This window comes from Pristis pectinata, chromosome 2, assembly GCF_009764475.1.
Source record: "Pristis pectinata isolate sPriPec2 chromosome 2, sPriPec2.1.pri, whole genome shotgun sequence".
NCBI classification, from domain to species: Eukaryota; Metazoa; Chordata; class Chondrichthyes; order Rhinopristiformes; family Pristidae; genus Pristis; species Pristis pectinata.
This window is the reverse complement of record NC_067406.1, coordinates 79,618,854-79,635,491: the sequence shown is the minus strand read 5'-3', so window position 1 is coordinate 79,635,491 and position 16,638 is coordinate 79,618,854. Positions and strand designations below refer to the sequence as shown.

At 38.7% G+C, this 16,638-nt stretch overlaps 1 protein-coding gene across 1 annotated transcript; it reads left to right on the top strand.

Annotated features, from left to right (window-relative positions):
• The first annotated feature begins 3,291 nt into the window (after positions 1-3,291).
• On the top strand, positions 3,292-14,108 carry clrn2 (clarin 2). The gene is made up of 3 exons (XM_052010312.1): positions 3,292-3,544; positions 11,745-11,924; positions 13,843-14,108. The coding sequence occupies exons 1-3, from the start codon at positions 3,292-3,294 to the stop codon at positions 14,106-14,108; spliced, it is 699 nt and encodes a 232-aa protein (XP_051866272.1).
• The last annotated feature ends 2,530 nt before the right edge of the window (positions 14,109-16,638 follow it).

The window sequence follows — 16,638 nt, the reverse complement described above, 5'->3', positions numbered from 1 at the left end:
TTACCGATTTAAATGTTGTGTGTCCCCAGACTTTTGTGCTTTGGTTTTGTATTTTAAATATTTTTTGCTATTTTTCATCATAATATTTGTCTGCCCAGGTATTCGTCTCTTGCTCCTTGCATCTTTCAAAAGAAATATCTTTTACAGTGCAATTTTTTGTGTTATTCAATATGTTATTATATTATTGAAATATGATATATATTATTCTCATTCAAAATATTCTTATGTCAAATGTTCTAATCTGCAGCTTTAGCATGACAGATAAATATTAAAATTGCATTCAATTAAATGTAATTAAAATATTTTTGTACAAAAATGGTCAGAGTTATTGAATTCAATTTTGCATGGTGTGAACTCTGGTGGTTAGTTCAATGACATTATTATAGTCCCATTGCACCCCAAGTCTGTGCAATCATTCCATTTTATTCTGAAACTTGCCCAACCAGAAGCCTTGGATGAACTAGCAGATTCATAATCTGTTGAGAGCTAAATCCATGTCGTTTAGGGCTGGCAACCCAGAGTCATATAAGAAGACCAAGCTCGACCTTCAGAAGGCCATTGTGAGTGCAAAGAGGTAATTTCAGACTAAACTGTTATAACGGATGAACACTCAACAGCTGTGGCAGGGCTTGCACAATATAACTTCCTGCAAGGCGAGATCAGTTAGCATAAGTGGCAACAACCCATCACTCCCAGATGAGCTCAATGCCTTTTTTTGCATGCTTTGATAGGGAAAACTATGACAAACTCACATGAGTCCCCACATCTCTGGAAGACCCTGTAATCTCAGTTTCTGACGCTGAGTAGCCCAATACATCACGGCTAATCCCTCCCCACCATCAGTAGTGCATACACAAAAAAAAATAAATTAACAACATAAATTATACAAGACTATACAAGAAAGAACACAAAGTCCATTTTAGAAATGTTAGCAGGTAGATATATGAGACCCATCAAATCCGAGTGGGAGGAAAAACAATAGATAAGGTTAAGAGCACAACAAAAAATAGAGGCAGGTTGTGTGTTGAATTGTCTGAATAAACTGTTGTTAAAATGATTGATGAAAAATGCTTTATTCATATTGGCAGATTTAAGATAAGCAAAGGAACAACAAAATAAAGAGAGAAGGTTTATAAAAGTGCAGCATGGATTAGCTTGAAGTGTGAACCAGAAGGAAAGTCCAGGAGACCACTGAAATCTGAAAGTTGTTGTTGAAGATCAAGGACTGACAGACATCCAGCAGAAAACTAAGATACTGTTTCTGGTGGATTCCTGCCAGTTACACAATTCAGGTTCTACTACATTAGATCCACCATCACTGTAGTGGGGAGTATACACCAAACTGCTATTCTATCCCTCTGTCATCACATAAATAATAGAGGTTTGTATAAGACATGCGCTCAGCCACAGCTAATTAAAATTCCTCTTGTTCAGTTCATATCACACAGACAAGGCACAATAATTCCTTGCTTGAACAAAATAAAACACAATCAAAATTGATTGACCAGAAATTTCCTGTTTATGGACAAATCTACACCATTTTTGCGAACCCTTCAATTAATTTACCCGATGCTTGTGTTGAAGTATTTGGATTGTTTTTTTAACTTCATTATAGCAAGGCTAGGAAGATAACTTTCTATATAGACCATTTTATTAAAGTTATTATTCTTCTGATTCATGCTTTATTTTTCGCAAAACAGAAATCAAAAGATGAGATAGAATTTGATTAAACAGAAGAAGTTATATCAGAGGTACTTTATTCTCTGGGCTATCTTGTTGCAGAAGTTTCATTATTTATGCGTCTGTTGATAAGCATAGGATAGGAAGGCAGTGAGAGCTAAGCAGCACAGTAACCTAGGAGATGGTCACATGCACAGCTTTAAGGCTCCTCTCCTAATGAATCACCAACAGTGAGATAACTGATTCACTTATTCTGTTTCCTTGATAAGAATCAACTTTGTAAAGGAAAATGCTTTTGGCTACAGTAACCGCAGAGGGTTTGTTTTGCTCCACAGTAATTTTATGAGGATATTGCGAGTAAAATGAAGGTGGAATGTATTCATTGAGAAAGAAAAATGGTGGTAAAGACCAATTTGAAAAACACGGCTTTGGATTTCATAAGCAGTAAAAGGTAAATTCTGCAATAAGTAAGTACGCAAATTGTTTAATTTTTAAAAGAATAGTTTGTTAAATGGACATAGTTTTTACTTACTCAAATGTCTCCATGGAAGATAATTCCTGCCATTTAACCTGAAGTGAAGAATGATCTGGACAGCAGATATCTCCTTATTTTATAAACAATTCTGCTCCCAGATAGTTTGGCAGAAAGTGGGCAGATTGCAAAGCAATGACATTTTTTTTCTAAATCTATCCAATGGTAATAGCTAGATATATTTTGAATTTCAATGTTTACCAATAAATACTTTAGTGTAATCTGGATCATTTGCAACTCTGTACATCAAAGTCAACAGCAATTTCAATAAATATATGGAAATCTTTACATTATTGCCCTGCTGCTAAACAGTATTCCCATGAATATAAACTCATGACACTGGCAAAAATTTAAGATTTTTCTACTAAGTTTTGTTTTGTGAATTTTCAGAACCTTTTTTGGGAAAAGATGAGCTCTCACTTCAGTTGAAGCAGAAAAGCCAGGAATAGCACACTGATAATATCCTATTTCTCTCTGAGCCTTTTCTCCAGCCTCAAATGCCTGATATAAGGGATAACTGATATAAGGGAGTTTTCGATTTTGATGTATGAGACTAAACATTAGAACAAAAGTACATCTGAGAAGCGTCTTCTTCTAATTGATAAGCATTTTTATCTATTTTGATTTTCTCTTTTACAGTCATGTCAATCTTCACCACATATTCTGGTTTGGTGATACAGACATCTACTGGAACTAAGCTGGAACTGTCAATGAGGTGACAAGTGAACAGATCAGACAAGAAATGGTTAGAACTTTTTATAATAAGTAAGAAGATCTAAACATGCTGTTGGAGATGCTGCGATGATTATTAGATCTTGGCAAATTGCAATGTACTCCGAAGAAAATGTAAGCACTAAGAATTGAATCGCAACAACAGTAGGACTGATGGATCACTAGACAATATATGTCTGAACTGGTTTGCTTTGAATGACCTTATCACATCAGAGATGAATTTTAAAGCATCGAAATAGGGTTGGAATCAGCCTTAGAAGCAATTCAACTAGAACTGGAAGATTTCACTGAGACATTCACTTATTAAGAGAGTGACAGAGACAGGTATTAATATTACATTTAATGTGATGCCCAACCTTCTGAAGAAAGCTCTTTTTTCTATAGCTGCCATTGTAAGTTTTATATCTGCAATCCTACTTACCGTGGCACTAGGAACAACAAGATGGGTGACTGGTACCATTCTGTGCAAAACAGGGGCTGAAATTGTGAATGCTACTGATCCAGAAATGGCAAAGTTTATAGGACACCTTTACTATGGACTATTCCGGGGACAAAAGATACGAAAATGTGGTCTTGGAGGACGGTACTATGAAATTACAAGTAATTATAGCAGATCTTGGAAAATTATGTTATTGTGTTTAACTTGTTATTTAAATGTACTCCCTGACATACTCAGGCTTTATCTCTGGAGCTAATAAATCTTGGCCCTGATGTAGACGATGAACACTTCTCTCATCTGCAAACTGTTAAAACCAGGATTCTCCTCGTACAATTCTCCTAGTGAGCTTCACAACTTAGTATAAATTGGCATTAAACTGGCAACCTAACTCAGCAGTCTTAACCCAATTGCTGGCTGTCATGTGTTTAAACAAGGCTGTTATATCTGAACCTAGACTAAGGACATATATGCCCAGAAATTGGATTGCACCTGTTTTTGGTACATGTTTAGCACTACCATCAAATCAGGCCCCCCTCAAAAAAAATGGGGAAATTGCTCAAAAGCAAATCCACAAAAGCACAAGGGTGTTTAATACCTGGAAAGAAGGACTAGGACAAATGACCTGGAACAAATATCAGCACAACTGCCGAAACTTTGTTGAGCAGCAATCAAAGAAGGGTGTTGGCCCTTAAAGTAACACTCCACCCATGGCAGGCAGACAGATAACAGTATGGCTGCCCATGGGAGAAAGAAATGGTACGGGGGGGGGGGGGGGTGGTGGAGGGGGTGTGGAAGAGAGATCCTAGATTCACCAAAAGGACATCAAAGTTCCATTGAGCAAGATCCTTGTCTGGAGGGAGGTCCTGTGTCAGACGAGCCAGGACTCACCAGGATCACCATTAGAAAAGCTTGGCAGGAGGTGGAGCGAGTTGCCTCCTCCGAGATGTAAATGTTTCCAGTCAATGCAAAAACTTCACAACCTCACAAAGGTGTCAAGCTGAGCTGCACAGCACTCAAGATATTGCTCTCTCATACATGCGCATTGATCCAGAGACACACATATTCACAAATTCACACAGACTGTTAAGCATACAAAGTGGCTCTCCACGCACAACTCCACAGTCCCACACTCTTCTACACCACTCCCACTCTCACCCCACCATTGACTTTCCATCCCCTCCTCCCCTGCACAGAAAGCACTACTCGACATCCTTTGTCTCATCTATTCAGGCTAAAGCAACAAGGAAAAAGGAGAGAGGCCGCCCCATGGGAGGGGAGCCTCCTCGAATGTAGCATCTCATCAGACTAGAAGAAACGATCTTCCTCCTCATGAGCAAAGAGGCTACAGATGTGCAGATCACCTCTCAAAAAGAGGCAACACTAAATCACCCAGGTATGCTGGTAACAAAGTTTCCTTCTGAGTAGTGTACTGCTTTGAATTGATTTGTGGTGGACATCTTTATATCATGCCTGCTACTGCATCATTTTTTTCCAGGTCATGCTCCAGTGCTTCTTTCTGGGTATTATACATGCATATATTTCTCTTCTGTTTGTCTTTGCAGGATATGAGGGAACATCCCTTGCTTCCCTCTCACCAGGATACAGAGCAGAAGAAGCAGGAGGAGATAGAGAAGCAGGAGGGAAGAGTGAAAGGAGAAGGAGAGGGACGGCGATGATGAAGATAATGTGAAAGGTGTGCCTTTCCATCTGACACCCCATAGCACCACCTCAGAAGCTGTTGTGTGAAGGGTGAAGGAAAGCATTTGAGGCATCTGGCGCAGCAACCTGCTGAGGGGGGGCGTTTGATATTTCCTCATTGCCCCAGAAGCCTCAGATAAAGAGATGCTTTCATTATACAGTTGGGATGCTTTCATTATACAGTTGATATGGATGCACAACAAGATACAGGTGAAAATAAGAAGCAGAGAGGAGTCCATCTTCTTGCTTTCACTCTGGAGGTCTTGTTTACTGCTTTGCAAGGGCTCAGCAGCAACCCCATCATGCAGTATTTGTTGCTTTGCATGACAGCTGCTGTGGAGACACAGGTGGAACTGCATGAAGTCTTTCTGTTTCTGTGCTGTCTCACCATGATCCAGCTGGAGATCTGGTCTCTGACACTCAGGAACAGCCTGCTATCACCATTGAGCAGACAGATGCCATTCATGAGATTGTTGCTGTCAATGAGCAGCTCACAATTCTACTGGGACAAAGGTATGTTGCTCGGCAGCAGTCAACTGGCCTCCATGAAAAGAGAGATGCTGCACATCAGCACATTACTCTCATGAATAAGCAGGAAGATACCACACGTGAACAGATATCTCTCCTATATGAGCAGAAATATGAGATCTGTGGACTCATCACTCTTGAGGAGTGGAGACATGCCTCCAACCCTCCCTCCACTCACACCCCTCTTTGTTGTGGGCAGAGTTCTGCTTGGATTGAGCAGAGAGCTGACTCCAAGTAGAAAAGGTGAAGACAGCATAGAACAGACACATGTAATTTGTGGTCCATCAGCTGGGACAGCTCTGGGTCTGAAGGTTGAAATGATGCTGGTCTGAGGCTGGGTGCCAGCAAATCCTTTTAACCTTGTCTTCCTAGTTCCCTGAGAGATGACCTGATATAAAGGTTAGGTAAATTGATGCCCCCACTGCACGAATTCACCAATTCTCCTCTCAGGTGACATGCTCACCCACACTCTACAGCCAGACACCCTAGACTGCTCCTTCATTTGCTTGAGACAACATACTAAAGCTGGTCCAGGATTACAGCTTCTTTATCAAGGATGAGTCTGCTGACTAATAGGGAGCAGTCTTCCTGCAGCCACACTCCAGCCTGAGAGGGAACAGTGTGATGTACCAGTAGAATATCAAAATCCACTTAAGTGGTTTCAAACAGGGAAAGCAATAGGGGGTGTAACTAAGTAAGCAAACATCATAATTTTCTGTTTAAGTATTGATTCATTTTGCTTGTCATAAATGATTCTCAAGATATGAGCTATGGTCAAATGTATTCTCATTTAAGGCAAGTGCAGAGATACTTAGGGGACTCAAGGGTCTTGAGGAAAATGGTGTTACCAGATCAGCCACAATCATATTAATTGTAAGATACATTTGAGGGGTCTAATGGCTTGTTCGTGCTCCTTTTTTTTTATATGTCACACTGATGTGGCAATTGCTGGCATTGCTGCACACCCTAATTTACACAGTAAGGTTGTTAATGTCATGCATTTCACATCAATATGCTTGAGTAAAGCTATGTTTGCCACTGGATACTGAAGTATTGTTTTCCATTAAAAATTATGGTCATTCTGCAGTGGAGAATATAATTGTGAAATAGTTTGACTGATGCCCAAGCTGCCACATTATTCTGGCGATGACTGAGTATTACCTCCAACGTACAGTTCATTTCTATCTCAGGATGCTTCTGCCTTGTTTGTTTACTTTTACATTAGTTGTCATGGCAACTAATGTGGGAGGGTCTCCTGTGAGTGACAAAGAAATATTAGCAAGGTTGCACAGTGAAATGAAACATCTGCTCTGGATTGCCATTCTCCAGGAACCTTCCTTTATGCATAGGATTGAAAGCAAAAGGGTTAGGTGAGAGAGGATTGGTCAAAAGTAAATGCTTGTGTAGGAAAGTGTGACACTACAGTGATCAGACTCAATTGTTCTGAAATGCGGTGCTTCCTCAGCTGAGACTTCATCAGTTTTTCTCCCTTGTGTATCCTGGAATGGGCAATTGGTCCAAAGACTTAAAATTAACCTTACTTGGAGTTCCATGAGGAAATTCTCATTGCAGAATGAGCGTGAACTTAATTGGCTTGAAATATGAGCTCTTCAATGCATCTTCCTAACTATTCCATGCCAATCTGAACAATATATTGTGCAGTGCATTCTCTTAGCTGCGGTGATACAATAATGAATAGACATTATTGATGCCTGCAGCAATCCAAAGTGTTAAAAGCTCTCAACCACTATTTACATCTCCAAGTGTAACTTTTTGAAGGAATTTTGTGTGGTATCAGAGTTCTTTATGTATTGTATCACTCATCAAGGAACACAGACATATTTCAGCAAGCCATTTAAGTAGTTGGATCAGGGATTCATTCATTGATGAGATATAATTTGTATAGGTGCATATGCAAAGCTACATGCAAGGGAATATTACACATTGTCTCATCTCTCATGGCTGGTAATTGATCTACTGCATTGGTGGTAATAATTGGGCAATAGAGTACATGACGGTGTACTGTGAGGACTATAATTTCAAAGGGTCCTTAGGAGAACCATCTCTCAGTCAGGGATCCCTTACAGTCCATGTGGACAATGCCTCCCTCCTCCACTCAGCTGGGAGTTGAGCATGGTCAAGTTGAGCAGGGACATTCTCTTGCAGCATTTAATGTCTATCTACTCCTCTTGCTTCTATTATTCTTCTGAGTCCACTCCCATGCCATTGTTTTTCCTCCAGCACTGAATGCTATCTTTGGTCTGCAAGGCTGTTCAGCATGGAGCCCTCCACAGTGAAGTCTCTGCAGCTGTTGGACACGCAGGCATCCCTGGACTGAAGTGGGCAGTGGATTCTCATCTTGGGGAAGCCCAAAGTATTTTCCTCTACTCAGGAAGCCAACAAGCTGATTGATTCCAGTGCCTGAAGAACTGACTTTATCCTCAATGACATTAAAAAAAAATCATCCCTCAGCGAGCGGAGAGACTCAGTGACCTCTCTGATCCTGTAGTGAGCAGCAAATTGAGAGACATGGCATAAATCTGCTGCAGTCACCTGGAAAGACCTAGTTGTCAGGAAGCTGAGAGTCACTGTGATCTTGATCTCCACAGAGGGAGCAGTACAGGCAAGACATTGGGGATGAAGGTCATCCCACACAATTTAACATATCTCTATGACTGCAGAGTTTGAAAATCTGAGCCTGTGAATACATTATTCATTGGAAGTATATAGTGTCTCTGAAGACTCTCTTGGAGTAAGTACTTCACAGATGGATTTGTCTTTGCCTCCTGCCCTGAGGTCCCTGACTCAACCTCAGTGGCCAGCTGTGCCTATTGTGAAGCCTCCAGGAAAGGAATGTTGCCAACGAAGTCACCGTTGAGGAGCCCATTGAAAGAGGGAACAGCAGCCAAAGGCTGTGAAAAAAAAAATCCTTGTTAGTTGTTTCACACTCCACACTCTGTGAACTTTGGAAAGTGTTTGAATTTTCTGCAGTCAGCTCTAAAGCTGCCTAGTTACATCACCCGATGTCAGGAGAGTTTGCCTTTAAGTAGCTAGAAAAGCAAAAACTTGGCATGAGGTGGATCTAGGTGGTTCTAGTTCCAGCAAGGAAGTTCCAAGGCAGTAGTTGTGTGAGGATTTGGTTCTAATTTATGTCAGTAGAATTAAAAATATGTGCTCTGTGGCAAATGATATCATTAAATGCATGTCTGTCTGTGGGAAAATGCTCAGCAGGCAAGTATGGATTTTGACCAGAAGTGTCCAGTCAGTGGAAGTGATTGCTAACATGATTTTCTCTGATTTAAATTGATTTTGGATTGCGTACCACTTTAAGACTTAGTGCCAGATAATCCACTTTCTAGGCGTTAGTGTTAACTATGACATTTCTCATCTTGAAGAGCACAAATAAAAAGAATATTATAGTTCATTTTGCAAAAGAAATGACCTTTTCATGATAGTTTATCTTTTGCATGGTTCATTTTCAGTGAGAATTATGCAGTGGATCAAGATTTTATTAATATTTCAGTAGCAAGAAGGCACAGAATTCATTTAAATTGCAAACAGTCATTCTTCATTTTCCAGTGTGCATTTTTTTACAAATGGGATTTAATCAAATAAAAAAAAATTCAAAGGGGCCACTTGTTAAAATCAGATCAATTTTTGGATCATTTCATCTTACATTTAGTTTTATTGGGCCTAAAAAGAACAAACGTCATCACAAAATGTCAGTGGAATATATAACCTGATAAAACAGCACAAGTTGCTGTATGTAAATGGGAGTTCATTTACATAAAATATTAAGTGGACGAAGAGAAAATTGCTTTTTGGATGATAAATGATGTGTATCCCCTGAAATCCATTGAGCATCCTAACTCCTATAAAGCCTGTAAATGAACCAGCTGCCTTTTGAAGCAATATTTACTCATTACACTTCTAAGCATCTTTAAAATGTTAAACATTTTATTGTCTTTACTACCTAAGTGGCAATTAGGAAGCTAGGTTTTACAAAGGGTGGGTAAACTCCTCTGTAAAACTAATACCTGGACTGTGAAGATGAAAATCTATCCACATATCCATCTTATCTACAATAAATAATATCTATGTATGTAACTTAAGATTGGTTAATATTAAAAGGCTTGGCTGCCACCTTCCAACATATTGGCTGAAGATTACAAGATATCAATCAGCCAATCTGATTTAGCAAATATTTGCATGATTTATGTTGGGGGTCGGGCTAGCAGGCAGCATATGTGGGCAGATCAGAATGAGGAGGTACACTGATCGAGAAATTTGTTGCAGGTGCTCCTTCTTTCGTCCATCACTTTGCTGGAGATATGAATCCTGTTTGGGTGCTTCAGGTGAAACGATGCTGGTGGAGTGGAAGGACCTCCAAGGAGTTCCCTGGCTGTAGAACTCATTGCATAGATGAGACCATTTGGTCCATCACACATGTGTAGGTGCTGGTGCACCAATGACTCTCCATTGCATTTCATATCTTCTCACGGGGAATAAAAGGTAGAAGTATAAAATGAATAACAACAGTCTGCAGCACACAACACAAGAGGTGGTCTAGGAGTCCTGTGCGATACTTTGTTGAGACCATAAACATAGAGGGTGACATCAGAAATGACAAACAAGAGTGCCCAGCAAAGAACAAGAGGTGGTAACTGTGAGACTGTGTAGAGCACAAATCCAGATCGATTTGGAGAACTCTTTGTTGTTCTGATACTCAGCACCGGGCAGGCACGGTAGTGTAGCAGTTAGCGTAACGTTTTACAGCGTCAACAACCCGGGTTCAATTCCGGCCACTGTCTGTAAGGAGTTTGTATGTTCTCCCCGTGTCTGCATGGGTTTCTTCCTGGTGCTCCAGTTTCCTCCCACATTCCAAAGCTGTATGGGTTAAGAAGTTGTGGGTATGCTATGTTGGCACCGGAAGTGTGGCAACACTCGCGGCTGCTCCCAGAAGACACTACACAAAAGATGCATTTCACTGTGTGTTTTGATGTACAAGTGACTAATAAAGATATCATATCGTATCATTGAAGATTTCCTGCCTTTGGAGATTACAGCAACTAAACTGATATTGGGAATATGACCTCATAGCCAGAAGGAAAAAGAAAAGGATATGACAATGGGCTTTTGAGATTTAAGATAAAGGAGAACTAATAAACTGTCATGCATAAAAACAAACTCTGTAACTAAATGACACGGAGTTAAATTAGGAGGTAAACTAAGTATGCAGTTTAGATATAATGTTTTTCACAGAGAACCGTGAAAGTGCAACAGCTTACTAGCAGGTGGATGATATTAATAAATTTAAGATGGAGCCTGATTAATTGAAGATGTGCAGAAGTGGATATAAAAGGCTAGAAAACATTGCTGAAAATATTAACGGTAAAATACAATCAGATATGTATAAGTTTTCCTCTATCATAATTTTAAAGAAAAATATTAATGTTGATAAAACATTTAGAAGAATGTCACGTAAAGTCAATTTACATTAGTTACATAAATTGTGTGCCTATAGTGTGCCTAAAATTTAACTTAAGAATCAGCCAATGGGACCACAATGATATTTCACATCCTGTAAACAGCTATATTTCCAGCAAAATACCTGGTTGTCAAAAATGACAGTAATGTGAAATTGGTTTTGTGCAGATCTGTATGTCTGAACTCTGTGCCTCAGAGTACACGTATAAACACGTGATGTTCAAAATAAATCACCAGTCCTTCCCAATAATTTTCCCCTAGGTATTTGCCAATATATTGCAGGCAATAATTCTCTCTTGCATTACAGAGCCACTGCATTGAGCCTTCTAGTTTGAACACTGGCCCAGTTAAGAGCAAGTAATTCTGCACAGATGACAACCTAGACCTGGAGCTGCCTTGTTCTAGTGTACATGTCACAACTTCTTGGATAAACTCACTGACTCACTAGAAAAAAAATATTTTATGAAATTATTCCAGATATGAAAAAAGTGATCATGGTAAAATAACATCACCATTGGCAGCTAAACTCAATTTGAATATTCAGAAATTGTCATTATGGTTAATCGATTTCACATATGCATTAATATAAATCTTTTTCCAGAAACATGCATGCTTTAGTTAAAATATTTTTAAAATCTATATTTTCAGTTTTTCCACAGTTGGTGAAATCGTTGAACGCTGCTGTTCATGTTTTGGTTATATTCTTTATCTGCCTCGCAATTGCATTTGCTATGGTCAGTTTTGGGTTTTGTATTTACAACGCAGTGAAAGTCCCTTACCAAGCCATGAAAGGAACCATGGGCATCTACCTCTGGAATTTGTTTGCAGGTAAGTACACAGGACTTAACATTTCTTGCAGTGTTCATTTCCTGTTATATCCTGTTTTCAAGTGTTGAAAACGCCTTTAGTACTACCTATACTGTAGTAATTTAAAACAAATCAGTCAAATAATTTTTGGAACTGAGTGCTTGTAACAAAACATGCCATTAACCAAAGTGCATAAATAACTTGACCATGAGATAAATCTGTATAAACTCTCAATCATTAAATGAGGGAAATGGACAATCGATGTTTCAGGTCAAGACCCCTCATTGGTCTACTGTCCGTTTCCCTCCACAGATGTTGCTTGACCTGCTGAGTTCCTCCAGCAACTCATTTTTTGTTTCAGATTCCAGAATCCACAGTCTCCTGTTGTCTCCAATCATTAAATGAAGTAATTTTAACACTTCAACATAAAATTCCACATATTTGAAAGAAAAATTGAATTTTTCTTGCTAACATATAATATTTATGTCCTTGCTGCTCATGACTCTGTACCCATCATAACCTGAATATTTTGTATGCTTTACAGTGTGATTATTTCAGCATGGATGAGTTGGGCCAAAGGCCCTGTTTCCGTGCTGTATTACTCTATTTCAATATTTTCCATCTGTAGAGCAGTTATTAAGTTATGCAGTTTTTAACCTAAACTGTTTAACATCACATATATATCTTTAATGACTAGTTTTTGACTAATGACTAATTTCTAAGTTAATATCCCCAATATTTTAGGAAGGCTTAGCTATATATCCTACAAAAGAAATATTTAAACTTTTCCAACTAACATTAATCAAAAGATTATATAATGTCTGTTATTTGAGCCCCTTGTAGTTATAAAATTCCTTATAAGATATCAATAGTGCTACTACAGTATTAGATTACACGAGGTTCTATAGATGGGTCGATTGACAGCCACTGCTTTGGTAAGGCTCCTTGGTTCTGCATTGAATCAATGTCACTTTAAAAATACTTCTTTTGCATACGCATATATAACAAGGGAATTTGAATGAAATCAGAAACCATGCATAGCATGTATTAAAAATTTTTTTGACAGCTGAGCTTCAAGGACTTCAGCAGTACTTCAGATGGATGCCTGTTCCTCACACATCAGTAATTAAGTTGTCCCAGCTGGCAAGTAGTAATAGGTACATTTTTTAAAGATAATTCATGGCCATGTGGAACTGGTGCAGAAAAGGAGTTGAGGCTCGTGTAGATCAGCCATGATCATATTGCATGGCGGGGCAGGCTTGAGGTGCCAAATGGTCTACTCCTGCTCCTGTTTTCTCGTGTTGTTATAATTTAAATTCATGCCTCATTCAGCTATTATTTGATACAATACAAACATATATGGAGGCAGAAACAAATCTCTCCAACCAGAAGCAAAGTAAACTGTTACTTAATTTACCCACTCTTGCCCAGCAGAGAAGTTACACATTGAGGTTATTAGGATTCTGCTAAGACTGACCTTTGGTCTCTTTGTTCTTTCCTGAAGGTGTCAACTCCATGCCAGCTGTTAGCTTTGACATGCTGCTCATTCTCTGGTTTCACTAACAATTGGTCATTTCTAATGTGTGAATTCAATTGGTTATCTATTCAACTCTACACACTGATATTTGTACATACACATCTCTGTTAGAAGTTACTTGATAATGGACTGACACAGGAGCATGATTGAATTCACCACCTGAATCAATGTTGCATCAAGGTCCATTGTAGTACATCAATCACCCATCCAGTTAACATCATCTAAATCACCGTGTTTACCCTATTGATCCGTGTAAATCATCTCCTCGTTGACTTAACCGACTGAGCTATGAGTAGAGTCAAATTAAAGTGTTAGATGTGGCGAATCTATAGACAGGGAGGTATGCCATATCAGCCAATCCCTTTAGTTCTATGTTGGAATTGCACTGGTTTCCTTTTGCAGGTCTATGTGGATTGTTTGCAATTGTTTGCTTTTTTGCCGCTGTGAAGCTTCATCACCACACAGAACGAGTTGCCAATTTTCGTGAACAAGTTTTTAAGTTTGTTATACTTCAGGAATACTTCGATTCTTCCTTCTGGATCTGTGTGGCAAGCCCGGTGGTACATATAGCGAATATTTTAGTTGTGCGCATCAGCGGAATACGATTCCCCACATTAAAGACCAAAACAGAGGAAGCAAACGTCACACCTGAAGACCTAATGTACTAGTCAACCAATGTTATTGTTATCATCCAGGAACACACAATTGGAAACCTCACCTAGATTGAACAGCTTCCGAGAGCCATATGCATCTTGTTTATCTTGTGACGAAGAATTCATAGTTGGTGTAAAATGGAGGAGATAGAGCCTTTAAAAGAAACATTAAATGTATTTTTGTTTCAGTAGAGGTACATACAATTTGTTATTATATAAATATTTAATAGGAAAATACTTATTTTCTTCACCCAATCAGTTAATATTCAAAACCTTCATTTGCTTGGATATGTGTTTTAAGTCATTCTTTTCATGTGGTTGTGTAATATGCTTGCTAAAATTATGTAATTGCAGCCTGTAACACAGAATTTTAAGAGTCACATACAACATCTAGGAACCTTACTGTTTCCTTGAGTTGGGAATCAGCAATTGTGTTTCAGGACAAAGTCCTAGCTAAATAAAGTCTGTGCCATTGTAAGTTGCATTCTTTATCACTCCAATTTATCAATTACTGCTTGGCAGATGTACTGAGCAATTGAAATTTGTATTCATTATTTGCAAAGAACAGGCTCCATTTGAGCCCCTAAACAACATTAAGCACAGTGCATTGGTATTTTACACTTTGAAGTAGACCAAAAATCATGTATCTCTTTGTAGTGCGCTTCTGCATTCATGATCAGCTTATGGGTTACATAAATTCACTAATGTGCAGAACTGCATTGGAACGTTGGCCTGAGAATTTTATCACAGTGGACAAAAGTAAATGACTGAAAGTCATGATAGAATTTAATAAATTGAGGACAGTTGTTTAATTTATTGGGCACAGCATGAGGCAGTTCGTTGTGGGAGGGAAACTATGGATTAATTGAGCAAGACTGAGGACCCAATTTAATAAATGATGAATTTAGACAAGGAAAAACAAATAAAGATTCAGAAATTTCTTTATATTTCTTTGGAGAACTTCTTGTTACCTAATACAATTTTGGAAAGAAACAATTGAAAGAATTCACAAATATATTTAAATTGGTTCATGAATAATTTATTGAAGGAATTAATTACCCTATTAACACCAGCTTAGGCAGAAAAATATTTAATGCAAAACTGTGACTTTATCAAGGGAAGCTGAGTGAAATGGAGTTCAACACTGGCATGTTAATTTGGGCTCAACTGTGAGACTAATGCCAGGTTGTAATTCTTGGGTTTAACTGGTGGGACATGGCTTCACTCAAACAAAACTCTGAGATTGGTTGAAAGTTTATTTGACCTGTCCAAAATGAGTATTTACAATGTGAATTCAAATTTATTACTCTTTTGTACTTTCTAACTGACAGTTCCTCTATTTAATTAACAAAATACTTATGCTTAACATCATTATGGATCAAACATTTGATTAATTTTCAGAACAAAAATCTCTAATTCATTGATCCCTTTCTTCTGGTTAATATTTTGCCTTTAGAAGCTGTGACGTGATTATGGCTAGACAAATGATTCATTCCAAACACTAGTGAGTAGCAATTCAACTTTGGAAATGAACATAAAGTGTTTATAGAAATTCAGTATGGAAAAGCATATTTTGTTAAAGATGAAATATTTAAATTTTCCTTAAAATCACTAATTGATATCCATCTAAACTTGAAGAAGCTTATTGTCATTGAGATGGTGGGAAAGGAGGAGGTAAAAGGGAAGGTGTGGCGTTCCTTTGACTTAATGGGAAAGCACTAGGAAAGATAATGAATATTGATAGAGATGAAAGAATGGACCAGAACATCCCAGAGGGAACAGTCATTGATCCTCCAATGAACAAAGAAGTTCCATCATCTTTGCTGCCAATTTCCACCATGGTCTCATCTTCACAAGATGCGGTTTCCACACTTCTGCTCTCACCCCCTCTCCTCCATCTCAGAACAAGAATATGGTCCCTCATCCTCACTACCACCCCACCAACCTCCATGTCCAACAGATCATCCTCCATAATTTCTAACACCTCCAACATCAGATTTCTGAACGGTCCATGAATCCATGAACACCACCTCATTATTCCTTTTTATTTACTATTTATTTTGGTAGTTTATAGTAATTTTATGTCTTTGCACTGCACTTCTGCCACAGAACAACAAACGTCATGTCATATAAGTCAGTGATAATAAATCTGATTCTGATTATGCCACCTCTCTTGTGTCAGGTTTCCAAAAATCACTGTTCCCTCGGGATGCTCTGGTCCATTCTTCCATCTCTATCAATATTCATGACCCTTCCTAGTACTTTCCTATTAACTCAAAGGAACGCTACACCTTCCCTTTTACCTCCTCCTTTCCCACCACCTAAGACTACAATACACTATTTCCAGGTGAAGCAACAATGTATTTCTAGTTCTTTCTATTTCTGTATTCCTGATGTGCTCTCTTTTATCTTAGGGAAACCAAACACAGATTGAATGGCTGCTTTGCAGAACACCTCTGGTCGATCTGTGAGTGTGGCCCCGAGCTTACAGTTGCCAATCATTTCAATTCTCCAACCCACTCCTATTCTGGCTCTGTCTGTGGTC

What these genes read in the sequence shown, in the direction of transcription:
- clrn2 (XM_052010312.1), top strand. Translation starts at nt 3,292, where the DNA reads ATGCCCAACCTTCTGAAGAAAGCTCTTTTTTCTATAGCTGCCATTGTA. An exon ending in ACGGTACTATGAAATTACAA is followed by an intron (nt 3,545 to 11,744) that starts GTAATTATAGCA and finishes CTATATTTTCAG; the next exon opens with TTTTTCCACAGTTGGTGAAA. An exon ending in CCTCTGGAATTTGTTTGCAG is followed by an intron (nt 11,925 to 13,842) that starts GTAAGTACACAG and finishes TTCCTTTTGCAG; the next exon opens with GTCTATGTGGATTGTTTGCA.